The 15,567-nt window shown below is 43.1% G+C and overlaps 1 protein-coding gene across 2 annotated transcripts; it reads right to left on the bottom strand.

Moving 5' to 3' along the window:
* Window positions 1–9,089: 9,089 nt before the first annotated feature.
* Window positions 9,090–13,159, bottom strand: LOC141265385 (uncharacterized). Of its 2 annotated transcripts, none has more exons than XM_073678406.1 (2): window positions 11,121–13,159; window positions 9,090–10,323 (listed from the first exon to the last, which is right to left on the bottom strand). In XM_073678406.1, the coding sequence occupies exons 1-2, from the start codon at window positions 11,678–11,680 to the stop codon at window positions 10,194–10,196; spliced, it is 690 nt and encodes a 229-aa protein (XP_073534507.1). In that variant the 5' UTR covers window positions 11,681–13,159; the 3' UTR covers window positions 9,090–10,193. Both variants share the same exon structure in this region; 1 of them encodes a protein (XP_073534507.1).
* Window positions 13,160–15,567: the final 2,408 nt, after the last annotated feature.

Here is a 15,567-nt window from a genome sequence, read left to right as displayed (position 1 = left end):
TATCACTGAGCCAATTCTTAACCCACATACATATATTTTCCCCTATCCCCATTGTTCTCATTTTATGTATCAACCTTTTGTGTGGAACCGTATCAAAAGCTTTTGAAAAGTCCATATACACAACATCCACTGCATTTCCTTGGTCCAGTCCAGAACTTGACTCCTCATAAAAACTGATCAGATTAGTTTGACAGGAACGGTCCCTCGTAAACCCATGTTGATATTGGGTCATGAGGTTATTCTTCTTCAGATACTCTATTATAGCATCTCTTAGGAAACCCTCCAGAATTTTACCCACAGTAGAGGTTAAGCTTACTGGCCTATAATTTCCAAGTTCAGTTTTTGTCCCCTCTTTGAATATTGGCACCACATTTGCTAAACGCCAGTCCTGTGGTACAAACCCTGTTATTATGGAATCTTTAAAGATTAAAAATAATGGTCTATCTATGACGTTACTTAATTCCTGCAGTACTCGCGGGTGTATCCCATCCGAGCCCGGGGATTTGTCAACTTTAGTGATTTTTAGACGCCGCCATAGTTCCTGCTGGGTTAAGCAAGTGACATTTAATGGAGAATTTTTGTTATCACTGATCAGGTTTTCTGTCATGTGATTATCTTGTGTAAATACGGTTAAAAAAAAATAATTTAGTATATTTGGCTTTTTCCTCATCCTCATCCACCATTTCACCCAGACTATTTTTAAGGGGGCCAACACTATCATTTTTTAGTTTTTTACTATTTATGTAGTTAAAGAATATTTTGGGGTTATTTTTACTTTCTCTGGCAATGATTCTCTCTGCCTCAATCTTTGCTGCCTTGATTTGTTTTTTACGTAATTTATTTAATTTTCTATATTTATTTAATGCCTCATCACTACCTACTTGCTTTAGTTCTCTAAATGCTTTCTTTTTGTCACTTAGTGCGCCCCTTACAGCTCTATTTAGCCATAGTGGTTTCCTCTTATTTCTAGCATGTTTATTCCCAAAGGGTATATATTCTGCACATGTCCTATTCAGGATGTTAATAAATGTCTCCCATTTGCTTCGTGTAGTTTTATGTCTCAGGATATCGTCCCAGTTTATTGCACTAAGATCATCTCTCAACCTTTGGAAATTTGCCTTCCTGAAGTTTAGTGTCCTTGTAACCCCTCTACTACACATCTTATTAAAGGATACATGAAAACTTATTATTTTGTGATCAGTATTACCCAAGTGACCCCCAACTCGTATATTTGATATGCGGTCTGGCCTATTGGTTAATATTAGGTCTAGCAGTGCCCCCCTTCTTGTTGGGTCCTGAACCAGTTGTGAAAGGTAATTGTCTCTCATAGTTGTCAATAACCTATTACCTTTGCTTGAACTACATGTTTCTGTCCCCCAATGTATTTCAGGGTAGTTGAAGTCTCCTATAATAATGACTTCTCCTTGAGTTGCTGCTTCATCTATTTGCTTTACGAGGATATTCTCCGCTACTCCCATTATTTTTGGAGACTTATAAAAAACCCCTATCAGTAATTTATTATTTTTTCCCCCTCCCCTTATCTCCACCCACAGGGACTCTACATTTTCATTAGATTCACATATATCCTCCCGGAAGACGGGTTTTAAGGATGATTTTACATATAAACACCCCTCCCCCCTCGCTTGTTTGTACGGTCATTTCTGAACAGACTATAGCCCTGTAAATTAACTGCCTAGTCATGTCTCAGATATCCCTACCATGTCATAATTATTTTCCAACAAAATTAATTCTAATTCCTCCATTTTGTTGGTGAGGCTTCTGGCATTAGTGTACATGCATTTTAAGTATCTCTCTGTACCTCTATTCCTTCTTACTTTATTGACTGTTCTAACCCCACCCCCAATTTCTTTATTTGTGCCCAGGTCACTATCTGCACTATCTTCCCCCACCTATAAAATGAATACCCTCCCCCCCAATCCATAGTTTAAACACTCCTCCAACCTTCTAGCCATTTTCTCACCCAGCACAGTTGCACCCTCCCCATTGAGGTGCAGCCGGTCCCTAGCGTAGAGTCTGTAGCCAACTGAGAAGTCGGCCCAGTTCTCCAGGAACCCAAATTCCTCCTTCCTACACCAGTTCTTAAGCCACTTATTAATCTCCCTTATCTCCCGTTGCCTCTCTGGCGTGGCACGTGGTACCGGTAGTATTTCAGAGAATACCACCTTGGAGGTCCTTGCTTTCAGCTTGCAGCCTAATTCCCTGAAATCATCTTTAAGGACCTTCCACCTACCTCTAACTTTGTCATTTGTGCCAATGTGCACCATGACCGCTGGGTCCTCACCAGCCCCTCCCAGTAATCTGTCAACCCAATCAGCGATATTCCGGACTCGAGCGCCAGGTAGGCAGCATACTGTTCGACGATCCCTGTCTTTGTGACAGATTGTCCCATCTGTTCCCCTAATAATTGAGTCCCCCACTACCAGCACCTGCCTGGCCTGCCCTGCTCTCCTATTTCCCTCTTTACTGGAGCTGACACTCCTCCAGCTTTCAGGGGACATGCCTTGCTGAAGCAGTGCTACCCCTGTACTGTCACTCCCCTCATCTGCCAACTTTGCAAACTTATTAGGGTGTGCCAGATCAGGACTAGCCCCCCTGGCACTCTTCCCTCTACCCCCCCTTCTAACTGTCGCCCAACTAGTGGCCTCACTGTCCTGCAGGTCCCGACTACCACCCTCCCCCACATCTACCCCAGTGAGCTGTGCTCAGTGAGCAGCCGACTCCTTTCCATATTGTCAATGGATCTCAGTGTTGTCAGCTGCTCATTTAGATCCAGTACCTGGGCTTCCAAACACACAACGTGCACACATCTCGCGCAGCAGTAAGCAACCCCGACTGGCTGTTCAACGATTGCATACATGTGGCAAGATGTACACTGGATAGCATTGTCAATAATGGAGCTCATTTTCTAATGGGGATTGCAATAGACAGAATGTTAAGTAAAAAGAAAAGTAAAGAATTAATAAAATACAGACAGCAATTCAGTCCAAAGTCCTCCCTTCCAAACTCCCTGAATCCAAAGTCACTGAAAAACAAGTCACACACTTACTTTGGTTCGCACTTACGCTCCGGTCACACTCAGCTCGTTCACACTCGCAAACTAAGAGATTTAAAGAGTTTTTTTTTTTCCCCTTTTACAGCAATGCCCCCTTAAGCTCAATGCACTTCGGCGTAACGCTTTGCCGAGGAGGCGTTTATGGCCTCCAAAGCCAGCTGCCAAAAATTCTCCCGGGTGGCCTTCCTTCTAGGGGGCCTCGCCTCCGAACCACCCTCTTCAGGCCTAGGGGCCCCTGTCGCCGCAGAAGCTATCGTGGCAGGCGCCGCAGGCGAAACCGGCTGCTGGGGTATAGACCGCTCACCTCCATCAAGCCCCGCTGCAGTTATTGCTCCGGGCCCACCGGGATGTTCTCCACCCTCCGCCAAGGGGGACGTGTCTTCCGGCATCCGGCTCCAGCACCACATACGGAACTCGTGGACAAGCAGGCCCAACTCCGGATCGGGCCTAGTGGACCACTGGACAGCCACTGGGGGCAAAGACTCACGGGCAGCATCCGCGGGTGAGCAACTTCTGATTGCGGCCCCTGGGGTAATCAGCTCTAGAATTTCCTCCTCGCCGCTCATCTCGGACAGATTATCCGATCCTCCGGTTGCCATCTTCTTGGAGCGTCCACTACAGCACCTCCTTCCTCTCGCACGCTGAGCATAAAATGGCGCTGGTCGTTTACCGATGACACGCGTCCTGCGCGTCCAACTCCTCCTCTTCATGGGCCGGCCTTCTGATGTGACCGCCGAGTCACCCATCGCTCTCGGCAGCTCCGCCTTCAGTCGCGCCCCTTCTCTGTGCGCGCTGATACTCACGGGGCCGGACTTCACCTTGCGCCGCGCCGTCTTCTTCGCTGGACGTCCCATCCTGGGACGCATCTTCACTGCTGGTCCCATCCTTCTTTGGGCTGGAACTCGTACAGATTGGACATCCTTTCGTGCGCTCAGGTACCGTCCACTCCCACGATAGGCGGTACTTCTCCCAGACTTTACCGCCACTGTCACCATCTTGGAATCCATGCTTTGGGCCGCCATCTTGGGCCGCATGCCTTCCAACACTTTCTCCTCAGTGTTCTGCGTCAGCTCTTCCCCGCTTTCTTCATGCGAGGAGCTCGCATCCTGCCGACTACGCCAAATGTAAGGTGCCCCAGCAAGGTAGTCGTGGGCGAGCTGTAGCCCCCTCTCGCTCTGGCACCATACAGAAAATTCGTGTTCTCCCTCTGATGTGTGGCTGTGTATGTGGTGCTCTCCACTTACTTCAAACCATCCGATTGCGGCTGTCTCCAGGCATTTCTCTTCTGGGACCAAGGCAGCAATAAAGTCAGAGAACACGAGGTTCTTAACCAGAACTTGGACTTTACTTGGGGAAGAGGAATATGTACAGTATTTACAGGCAGATATAATGGATAAGGCCCGACAGGTTATTATCTCTCTCACAGGCGCTGGCAACATCTTCAGCCCTGGTTCCCTCTTTGAGTGAAGCATCTCTGTGACTCTATCTCTAGCCCAAGAGACTCTTCTGCAGTACCAACAGCGTTCCGGATCTGATATCTCCCCCACGTCTTAGGCTGGAGTCCTATTTATCTTCCTCTGCTTCCTGCAGACTAGAAGTGCCCTGTGTCCTCAATACCTCTGAGTTTCTCTGGCCGGCTAACAGGACTCTTGCGTAGGGAGACTTTTGCACTGGTGATCCCACTGTCTGAGGGTATGGAGCTCCCGTCTACCCTTGCAGCCACCATATAATCAGGCTGCCCGTACGGTTCACTGTCCTATCTCTTACTGAACATCTCTTCCTGCTTCTGGAAGCTAAGCAGGGATTTACCTAAAGTGCCCACCCTCTGTGGACTGTCATAACACAACATTAACCCCATCACTGCCTGTAACACGGCTAGCAGACTCAACCTGACATCTGCACCCAGGACAGTGGCATCTTGTGGCTGATTACAGGTACTGTATGCTCCAGTAATGAGGGGGAGGGGGGAAGTGTAGGGCAGGCAAGACAGGTTCTGGTAGTGGGTGACTCTATTATTAGGGGGACAGACAGGGCAATCTGTCACAAAGACCGGGATCGCCGAACGGTGTGCTGCCTCCCTGGCACTCGAGTCCGGCACATCGCGGATCGGGTTGACAGGTTACTGGGTGGGGCTGGCGAAGACCCAGCGGTCATGGTCCACATCGGCACCAATGACAAAGTGAGTGGTAGATGGAGGGTCCTTAAAAATGATTTCAGGGACCTAGGTAGGAGGCTTAGGGCAAGGACCTCCAAGGTAGTTTTCTCAGAAATACTACCAATCCCGTGAGCCACACAGGAGCGCCAACGGGAAGTTAGGGAGGTGAATAAGTGGCTAAAGATTTGGTGCAAGGCAGAAGGGTTTGGGTTCATGGAGAACTGGGCCGACTTCGCGGTCGGCTACAGGCTCTACCGTAGGGACGGGCTGCACCTCAATGGGGAGGGTGCAGCGGTGCTGGGGAAGAAGATGGCTAATAGGTTGGAGGAGTTTTTAAACTAGAGACGGGGGGGGAACCAAGGAAATAGGTGGGATGTGAGGCAAGCAAGGGGGAAGGGGAGAAGTGAATATAATGAGGGTGGAGAGGGGGGTGGGGATAGTACAGTTAGATCATTAGAGAAGAATAGGATGCTAAATAACCCCAAAGTTTTATCTTGCATGCTGACCAACGCAAGAAGCCTGACCAATAAGGCGGATGAGCTGCGGGCGCTTATATCGGAGGAGAGGTATGACATCGTAGGTATAACAGAGACTTGGCTAGACGATAGCTACGACTGGGCGGTAAATTTATTAGATTATAGTTTATTTAGAAGGGACCGGAAACAGGGGAAAGGCGGAGGGTTCTGCTTATATGTAAAGTCATGTCTAAAACCCAGAATAAGGGAAGATATAGGAGAGGGAGAAGAGGGGGTCGAGTCCATGTGGGTAGAGATAGAGGGGGCAAAAAATAATAATAAAATATTACTGGGAGTCTGCTATAAGCCACCAAATATAACAGAGGAGAATGAGAATCTGCTATTAGGACAAATAGACAAAGTAGCAAAACATAATGAAGTGATTGTAATGGGGGATTTCAACTACCCCGATATTGACTGGGAAACAGAAACCTGTAGATCTCAGAAAGTAAAAAGGTTCTTGACAAATATTAAGGATAATTATCTCTCCCAACTAGTGCAGGAACCAACGAGAGGGAAGGCCGTGTTGGACTAAATATTGACTAATAGGCCTGATAGAATAACTGAGGTACAGATAGGGGGGCACCTAGGTAATAGCGATCATAATATTATCGACTTCAAAATGCCCTTCAGTAGGGTTATCAATAAGGGAACAACAAAAACATTAAACTTTAGGAGGGTGAAGTCCCTTCAACTTATTGACTGGGACAAAGTACTTAATCAAAGGAATACGAATAGTAAATGGGAAACCTTCAAAAGAATTCTGAATACTCAGTGCGAGAGGTATATACCGTATGGGAATAAAAGGGCCAGAAATAAGAGGAAACCAATATGGTTGAACAAGAACGTAAAAGAGGCGTTAAATAGCAAAAAAGAGGCATTCAAGAGATTAAAACAGGAAAACAGTAAGGAGGCACTAATGTGTTACAAGGAAAAAACGAGAACCTGTAAAAAACAAATAAAAATAGCGAAGGAGGAAACAGAGAAACGTATTGCTAGGGAAAGTAGATCAAATCCCAAACTGTTCTTTACGTATATAAATAGTAAAAGGATTAAATCGGATAATATTGGACCGATAAAAAGTGAGGAAGGCAAAATCATAGAGAAAGATGAGGATAAAGCTAATCTATTCAATAATTTTTTTTCGATAACTTTCACAAAGGAAATAGAACTAACAGGAGAAATGAGAAGTGACAAGCTTAATCCTCCACTAAGTATGACAAATCTAACCCAAGTTGAGGTACAGAAACGCCTCAGTAGCATTAAAATAAAACAAATCACCAGGACCTGATGGCATACACCCACGGGTACTAAGTAATGTGATAGACAGACCGTTATATCTTATATTTAAGGACTCTGTTGAGACTGGGTCTGTGCCACTTGATTGGCGACAGGCGAATGTAGTGACAATATTCAAAAAGGGAGCGAAAAGTGACGCCGGAAACTATCGGCCGGTGAGTCTGACGTCCGTTGTGGGCAAAATTTTTGAAAGCTTCATTAAAGAGGCAATTACGGAGCATCTTGATGCTAATAATCTTTTAATCCCGAACCAACATGGATTCATGAGGAATCGCTCCTGCCAAACAAACCTGATTGACTTCTACGAGGAGGTTAGCTCTCGAGTAGATCAGGGGGAACCAGTGGATGCCGTGTATCTCGACTTCTCAAAAGCGTTCGATAGCGTGCCACATAATAGGTTGGTATACAAAATGAGAATGATGGGGCTGGGGGAAAATGTCTGCAAGTGGGTAGCAAACTGGCTAAGGGATAGAAGGCAGAGGGTGGTTATAAATGGAATATACTCAGATTGGGTAAGCGTCACTAGTGGGGTACCACAGGGGTCTGTACTAGGCCCAATGTTATTTAATATCTTTATTAACGACATAGTCAACGGGATAAATAGTAAAATATCAATATTTGCAGATGACACAAAGTTATGTAAAACAATTAATACAAAAGAGGACAGTGCATACCTACAGAGGGATTTGGATAAGCTGGGTAGGTGGAGCATTAAATGGCAAATGAGGTTTAATGAGGAGAAATGTAAGGTCATACATATGGGAAGGAAAATGGAAGTCACCAGTACTCACTGAATGGGAAATCATTGGGGAATTCAGAAATGGAGAAGGACTTGGGCATCTTAATTGATAGCAAACTAAATTGGAGTGCCCAAAGTCAGGCCGCTGCTGTAAGGGCAAACAGGGTAATGGGATGTATCAGAAGAGGTATAGCTGCAAAGGATGAGAACATTGTTCTTCCACTGTACAAAGCACTGGTCAGACCACACTTGGAATACTGTGCTCAGTTATGGGCCCCAATATATAGAAAGGATATAAATGAGCTTGAAAAGGTACAAAGGAGGGCAACAAAATTAATAAAGGGAATGGAGGGACTGCAATACCCAGAGAGGTTGGCAAAACTAGGACTATTCAGCCTGGAAAAGAGAAGGTTGAGGGGGGACATAATAAATGTGTACAAATATGTTAGGGGACAGTATAGAGATCTTGCCCGGGATTTGTTCAAAAGGAGGGATATTACGGTAACAAGAGGGCACACACTAAGACTGGAAGAGAAAAGGTTCCAGCACCAGCATAGGAAGAGGTTCTTTACGGTAAGAGCAGTGAGAATATGGAATTCACTGAGTGAGGAGACGGTAATGTCAGATTCACTACACCAGTTCAAGCGGGGACTGGATGCATTTCTAGATACCAGGCAGATTTCAGCATATACTTAAAAATAAAATAAAATAGTAGGTTGATATAGGGATTTATTCTGACTGCTGGTTTCAGAGTCGGGAGAGAATTTTTCCTCCGGTGAAGATTGGCTAAATCATTTGGGGTTTTTGCCCTCCTCTGGATCAACTTTAGCAATTACAGAACTAACAGGTCGAACTTGATGGACGCAAGTCTTTATTCGGCTTTACAAACTATGTTACTATGTTACTGCAGCCCACAAGGAATTATATCAGGAACAAGCTCTACCACACTCAGGGCTTGATCAGGGCACTAAGTTCCCCCTCTACTCCACTGACTGGACCACTGAAGCTAACCCCTTAGCTTGGCCTACCAACAGTTCAGAGAGGTCTAACTGCAGGAACACTTCTTTTAACTACCTCAGTGCCAAGGGAAGGTGTTGTGCCAAGTTCTTAACACTAAGGTTCGGATACGGCTTTAAAGAAGGCAACCCTTTGCGATATAACGCAATTTTATTTATAATAGTTGATTTAAAAGGTAAAATACATAATTAAAGGAATGGTATGATATGATGATATTGCATACACTTTTGTATATGTTATAATACACAGGTTAAGTACATATATATATATATATATATACTCACTTCGTCACCAAGGAGCTTTTAAACATCATCCGTCTGGAACATCAGAGAAGCAATTTCACCAAGACAGAGAGACCCCTGGAAGTCTTCACAACACTGCATGGGCAGGTACATACAACACTACACATCAGTGCAGGTATAACTTATGGCTTCTGTCTGTATCATGATTCCAGTGTCTTTTATAAGGTTTAGACAATGGAAGCATAAAGCTGGTTAATGTTTATAAGTATGACTTGTCGATAATACAGAATTGGCCAGGTTCTGTAATCTCGAGAAGTTTATCCATAAACATTGTTTTAGACAATAGATCTGTGTATTTCTTATGGAACATAATAGTAAGTGTACATACATTATCTGAATCAGTATTTTGGTTACAATAACACTATTTTTCAAAGCAAATATAGCACTGGTCACTTGTGTACAAATCAGGATAATGAATCTTTGAAACACACAACTTCATAGACCATAGAACAATTAACATTGTCTTACTGTATTGACACCTAGCAAACACTTTGTGGATAGCATGCATCAAGGACAGTTCATGTGAAAGAACTACTTTATCAGTATCAGAGTATATCAATGATATTACACTGCAGTATATTGCAATATATTCCACACTTGGTCTAATGACCACACTTTATCAAAGCATATAAACAATATGTTACAATATGTAGGCTATAAGATATCCATATTTTGATTAGCAATACAATCCACACTTGGATATCTTATAGCCACACATTATTTATACAAAGCACCCTATCCAAAGTGGATGGTTTTAGCGGATGATTGACATAAAATTAATAATGGAAGTGTACACTGTGTACAACAACACAAAGCAATGCATGAACAAATTATAGCAAAAAATAAATCAGCTGGCCTAATACTCAAAGTCTTCATGGCAATCATCTCCTCTGCCAAAAAACTTTCCCCAATGCAGTTCACACAGGCACAACATGGATTGCACGTGAAGTTCTGGGTCACAGCATCTCCTTCTGTGTCCTCATCTTGAGTAGCTACCCCTATAAGCTTTGTCCATAACTGTAAAGGGGGTCGGTACTGCCACCAAGTCTCAAATATATTGATAGCAGTGGTAACCTTTGTCACGCAAAAATGGCTAGTGTTCATCATTTGAGCTAAGTAAATCCATAGATTCTGTTTGGTTTTCCATGACGCCACATTTTCCATGGTTGGCCTCTCGATTTTCGGTCTGAAGATCGCTTGGGTCATCATTTCCAGATTTTGATCTAAAGGGAAAACACATATTATTCTCTGCACAAAATCCCGGTCAGTTGGGACGTGTTCCCCTTTCTTTTGCCCGGGTTTCATAACTGTCAACACATTGTCTGCTCCTTGAACAATTACCTCAGCAGGTTCTGGAGGACCTTTGTCACCCAGTTGTTTCACCCAGATTTTTGCACCATCATTGATAGGATGTGAGGATCCAAATCCTTCACCTCCTCTGACTTTCACAACTGCAGGGGTCCTTACTCTGACCACCTTCGTTTTAGAAATAGACAGTACCAGTAACTGAGTTATCTTATCTCTCTTCTGTATTATCATGACTTTTTCTTCATCATTGATTAAAAGTACTTTAATTTCTTCCTGATAATCCTTGTCTATCACTCCTCCCATTACCTGAATACCCTTTAAGGCCAAGCCTGACCTTGAGGTTATAAGACCAAAATGCTCAGGTGGCATTTGCAAGCCTATAGCAGTCCTGATTTTCTTTACAACTTCTTTGAAGTGACTTTCATTGTCACTTTGAATCTGTATTGGGATACAGTACAATACCATTGTTTCCAAAGTCTTAATAGTATTGTTAGCATTGGCCATTTTACAGGTACAAATCAATGTAAACCCAGAATGTGCATCCACAGCCATGCATACGCATCCTCCATCATGTAGAGTAGGGCCAATGTAGTCCATTTGCCAAATTTGCCCAGGAAGTTTTCCTCCAGCTCTCTGGCCTCTCACCACATGAGGGATTGGTCTCTGTTTTGAATGTTGACACTTCATGACAGTTTCCTTTATCAAATCTAACCTGATGGGCACCCCTCTGGTCTGTGCCCATTGAGTCAGTCCAAGCAGCTCCTCAGCGGTGTCAGTCTTTTTACTGGATTCAGTGACTGATATTTTGGACTGTTCGTCTGTTACTGAGTTGAAGAGTCTTTCCAGGGTATCTGAAGCACAAATAGCATCAACATGAAACACAGTCACTTTAATCATTTGCACAATTGCCCAGATATCTTGCCACAACTCTTTTCCCCATACTTCTTTGCTATGTATACTTGTAGTCTGATAGCCCACTGCGTTCCACACATGGTTGTTGCCTTGGTAACTAGCTGACCCTTCTGTAAACCACACTTGTTTCCTCTGCTCAGATATCAATTGTTCAAAGGGTATCTCCTGCTCCTGAAGTCCCATAGAGACTTTGCTTAACTTCTCATGCAATGTGAAGATTCCACTAACTCCTGCTTTTGCTCTGTCCTGAATTGCCTCAATTTGCTTTCCTCCTAATTCTGTAGTTATAACCTTGCACTCACTGAATTGTTTTGGAGTTCCCTTAATCAAACTGGCCTCCGCCCCTGTATCTACCAACATATGTGGGGCGTGGCCAGCATGTCAGTCACTTTTATCTGTCTCCCTCCATCGAGCCTCCATTTCAGATGAAAACATCTTATTAGGAGAAAATGATGCCCCCTTCTGTTGGGCTTTGAATTCCTGTATCAAGGATTTAACTTCATCATAAAGATCCTCAAACCCCGGTGCTGTGGGCTTTGCTGGCGACGAGGAGGGAGTGGGCCCTCTCTCTCCCCATGTCCTGCCCGGCCCCTGCTGTGGGGATTCAGGATCTTTTCCTGTAACCTTTCTATTATGTGAAACCCCTGACTTTTTATTAAGTCCTCTCTTTAGATACAATTTCCACATCTCGTCAGTACCAATCCCATCTATTTTATCCCTGTGGACACCATCCTTTATCAGGGCCATAAACATATCTTTCCGGGTAATGCGGGATCTAGGATTGTAGTTACTTTTGACATTGTCACTCTGCTCTTCAGATGGAAAATTACCCTTTTGTTTGGGACCCCAATCTCCCAGATCCCCTAACTGTCTAATTGCCTCCAATGTATTGGCGATAGTTTTCCCAGTCTGATTTACCATTAGGGTCATCATGATATGCTTATAGGCTGGAGGGGCATTTCTAATGATACGATTTCTAATAGATACACTTACAATAACTTGCATGTAATCGTCATATGTATTTGCTGAAATAGCATTTTTCATGACCTCCTCCTTCAATCTCTGAGCACAATCTTTCAATGTAAACCATGGTTTTTCATTTGGTGGCCAATTTGCCTCTGATGGGTATTTATGCTGCAATGCCATGGCCACAACATCAAGCATACTACACGCCACATGTGGCTGCTGAATTGTCAAGGTACGGAAGGCCTCCTTCACTACAGGTTCATGACTGAGTTGGACATCCACCTGCACTCCATGAGCCCCCATCTCCCATAATCTGACAGCCCAAGCTACCAAAGATTCATTTGGCTTTTGAGAAAAACGATCATGAAGGTCATTAAGCTCCTGCTGACTGTAATCCTCTACTGCATTCTTATTCTGTTTACCTGCAGCAGTCTCTACCATCCGTCTCCAATATATAGGATGAACTTTCACTGGGTTAAGAGGAGGATCAATTTCTCTCTTTCCATTGAAATATTCATCCTCAGTCTCTGGATCGGTGATCTTTTCGGAGTCAGTTGAATCCCATACATCCCCATCCCACTGATCAGGGCTCCACTCTATCCCTGCTTTGGCTATGGCCAAAGCTACTTTCTTTTTATTAACCTTCCCTCGCCTCCTTTTGTATTTACACTGCGCTACACATACAGCAGCCTTTTCTGCAACATGCTGATATCCATCACATCTGTCCATTAATAACTGATTCTGACACTGTGTTATAACCAATGCATTCTGGGCCTCACACAACTGTCTTTCCAATTCCTGAACTTTTGTTAATATACGTATTCTTTCCTCATGCTGTTTTCTATATGCATACAGCAGGATCCATCCACGCCTGCCAACAGCACCCAAATCTTTACCTTTTTCTACTTTCACTTTCTGCAAGCATGAAACCACATCATCAGGTTCAGCATCATTCAAACATTTGTCCCACGCTTCACTCAAACCAGCACTGTGCTACCATTTGGTTGCCAAAATATTATAGGGAGTCTGTTCCCAACCTGGAATCTCAACAGACTCACTTACACCTACCTTTCTCTTAAAGAAAGGCATGTTTTACGCAATATAACAATATCACTCTATCACACCTTATCACACAGAGTCCTTATCAATTCAAGATGATTGTAATTTTTAACAAAAAAGAACTTCTGAGACTTCTGCGTATCCTGCCGACTACGCCAAATGTTGTGCCAAGTTTTTAACACTAAGGTTCGGATACGGCTTTAAAGAAGGCAACCCTTTACGATATAACGCAATTTTATTTATAATAGTTGATTTAAAAGGTAAAATACATAATTAAAGGAATAGTATGATATGATGATATTGCATACACTTTTGTATATGTTATAATACACAGGTTAAGTACATATATATATATATATATATATACTCACTTCGTCACCAAGGAGCTTTTAAACATCATCCGTCTGGAACATCAGAGAAGCAATTTCACCAAGACAGAGAGACCCCTGGAAGTCTTCACAACACTGCATGGGCAGGTACATACAACACTACACATCAGTGCAGGTATAACTTATGGCTTCTGTCTGTATCATGATTCCAGTGTCTTTTATAAGGTTTAGACAATGGAAGCATAAAGCTGGTTAATGTTTATAAGTATGACTTGTCGATAATACAGAATTGGCCAGGTTCTGTAATCTCGAGAAGTTTATCCATAAACATTGTTTTAGACAATAGATCTGTGTATTTCTTATGGAACATAATAGTAAGTGTACATACATTATCTGAATCAGTATTTTGGTTACAATAACACTATTTGTCAAAGCAAATATAACACTGGTCACTTGTGTACAAATCAGGATAAAGAATCTTTGAAACACACAACTTCATAGACCATAGAACAATTAACATTGTCTTACTGTATTGACACCTAGCAAACACTTTGTGGATAGCATGCATCAAGGACAGTTCATGTGAAAGAACTACTTTATCAGTATCAGAGTATATCAATGATATTACACTGCAGTATATTGCAATATATTCCACACTTGGTCTAATGACCACACTTTATCAAAGCATATAAACAATATGTTACAATATGTAGGCTATAAGATATCCATATTTTGATTAGCAATACAGAAGGCTACTTCCTTCCCCACTATTTCAGATGTCTATGGGGGTGCATTATACTATTATGGATGTCTATGGGGTGCATTGTACTAATATGGATGTCTATGGGGTGTATTATACTACTGTGGACGTCTATGGGTGCATTATACTATGAGCTGTGCAGTATATTCTATGAAGGACTATGGGGAGTGCGTTTATACTTCTATGGAGCCCCATGATTTCTATGTACATCCCTGGTGAGTATAATGGATTATTTTCTTCAATAAGTTAAAGAACAGCGGCAGATCGAGGGACATATATACCAGGATGGGGGATATATACCAGGTTGGGGCCCAGGATAAGGGACATATACCAGGATGGGTGATATATTTAGTAGAATTGGGCCAGGAAGACGGACATATATATCAGGATAGAGAAAGCTTATTCAGGATGGGCTCCCCGGTCCAAATCTTGCATCGGGGCCCATCAGACTATAGTTACGCCACTGATTATGCATATCACATACTTGCAGTCACGTGTCCGCTCAGTCCCGCCGCCAGCACTGGAGGATCCTCATAGCGTGCGCTGCTTGCGATGTGAGAATCCACCAGTTTGCAGACACGTAGAGTAGCTTCAGATTTTTGTGAAAATCCTGGACAACCTCTTTGACTATTACAGGTAACACATGTAGGTCGCTATCATTGTGTTTGTCTGTTGTGAATGATATCTATGGATCACATAGTTCTAAGCATTTCTTCTTTGATCGTCTTTCATCCATTATTATATATTATGTATGGAATTATGGTGTATTGGAGTATTGTGTTGTCTCTACACAAACCACTTAGTGCAACTCCAGACAATGTTCCTGTATCCCAGGCCTCACTAACAACTAGCGGCCAGGGTATGAGCACATGGTGTCTTTTAGACGTTGGGGTATCTTCATTTTTCTTGTAGGATAACACTTGCGTTAAGCTCTGATGGTGTTTTACGTGAATCGTCTTTTGTAATTTTTTATGTACGTTTTTATGTGGCGGCTTCACTGCCGAAATCTCTATATACAGTCTTTATATAAAATAGTGGTGACTTCCAAGCGGAAACTGCTAGAAGAAAAGACCAATCACTTCTTTTAGCCACTTCACAGATTTTGAAGCCTGAAGCCATTAAAAGAAGTAACA

The sequence above is a fragment of the Phyllobates terribilis genome, unplaced genomic scaffold, assembly GCF_046119375.1.
Source record: "Phyllobates terribilis strain yellow unplaced genomic scaffold, ASM4611937v1 Scaffold_4__5_contigs__length_816908805, whole genome shotgun sequence".
NCBI lineage: Eukaryota > Metazoa > Chordata > Amphibia > Anura > Dendrobatidae > Phyllobates > Phyllobates terribilis.
The sequence above is the reverse complement of the archived record's forward strand: the minus strand, read 5'-3'. Positions and strand labels throughout refer to the sequence as shown.

Coding starts and splice junctions, on each gene's coding strand:
- LOC141265385 (XM_073678406.1), bottom strand. CDS start 11,680: ATGTTGGTAGATACAGGGGCGGAGGCCAGTTTGATTAAGGGAACTCCA. Junction 10,324..11,120: donor ACCAGAGGGGTGCCCATCAG/GTTAGATTTGAT, acceptor TTTTCCCTTTAG/ATCAAAATCTGGAAATGATG.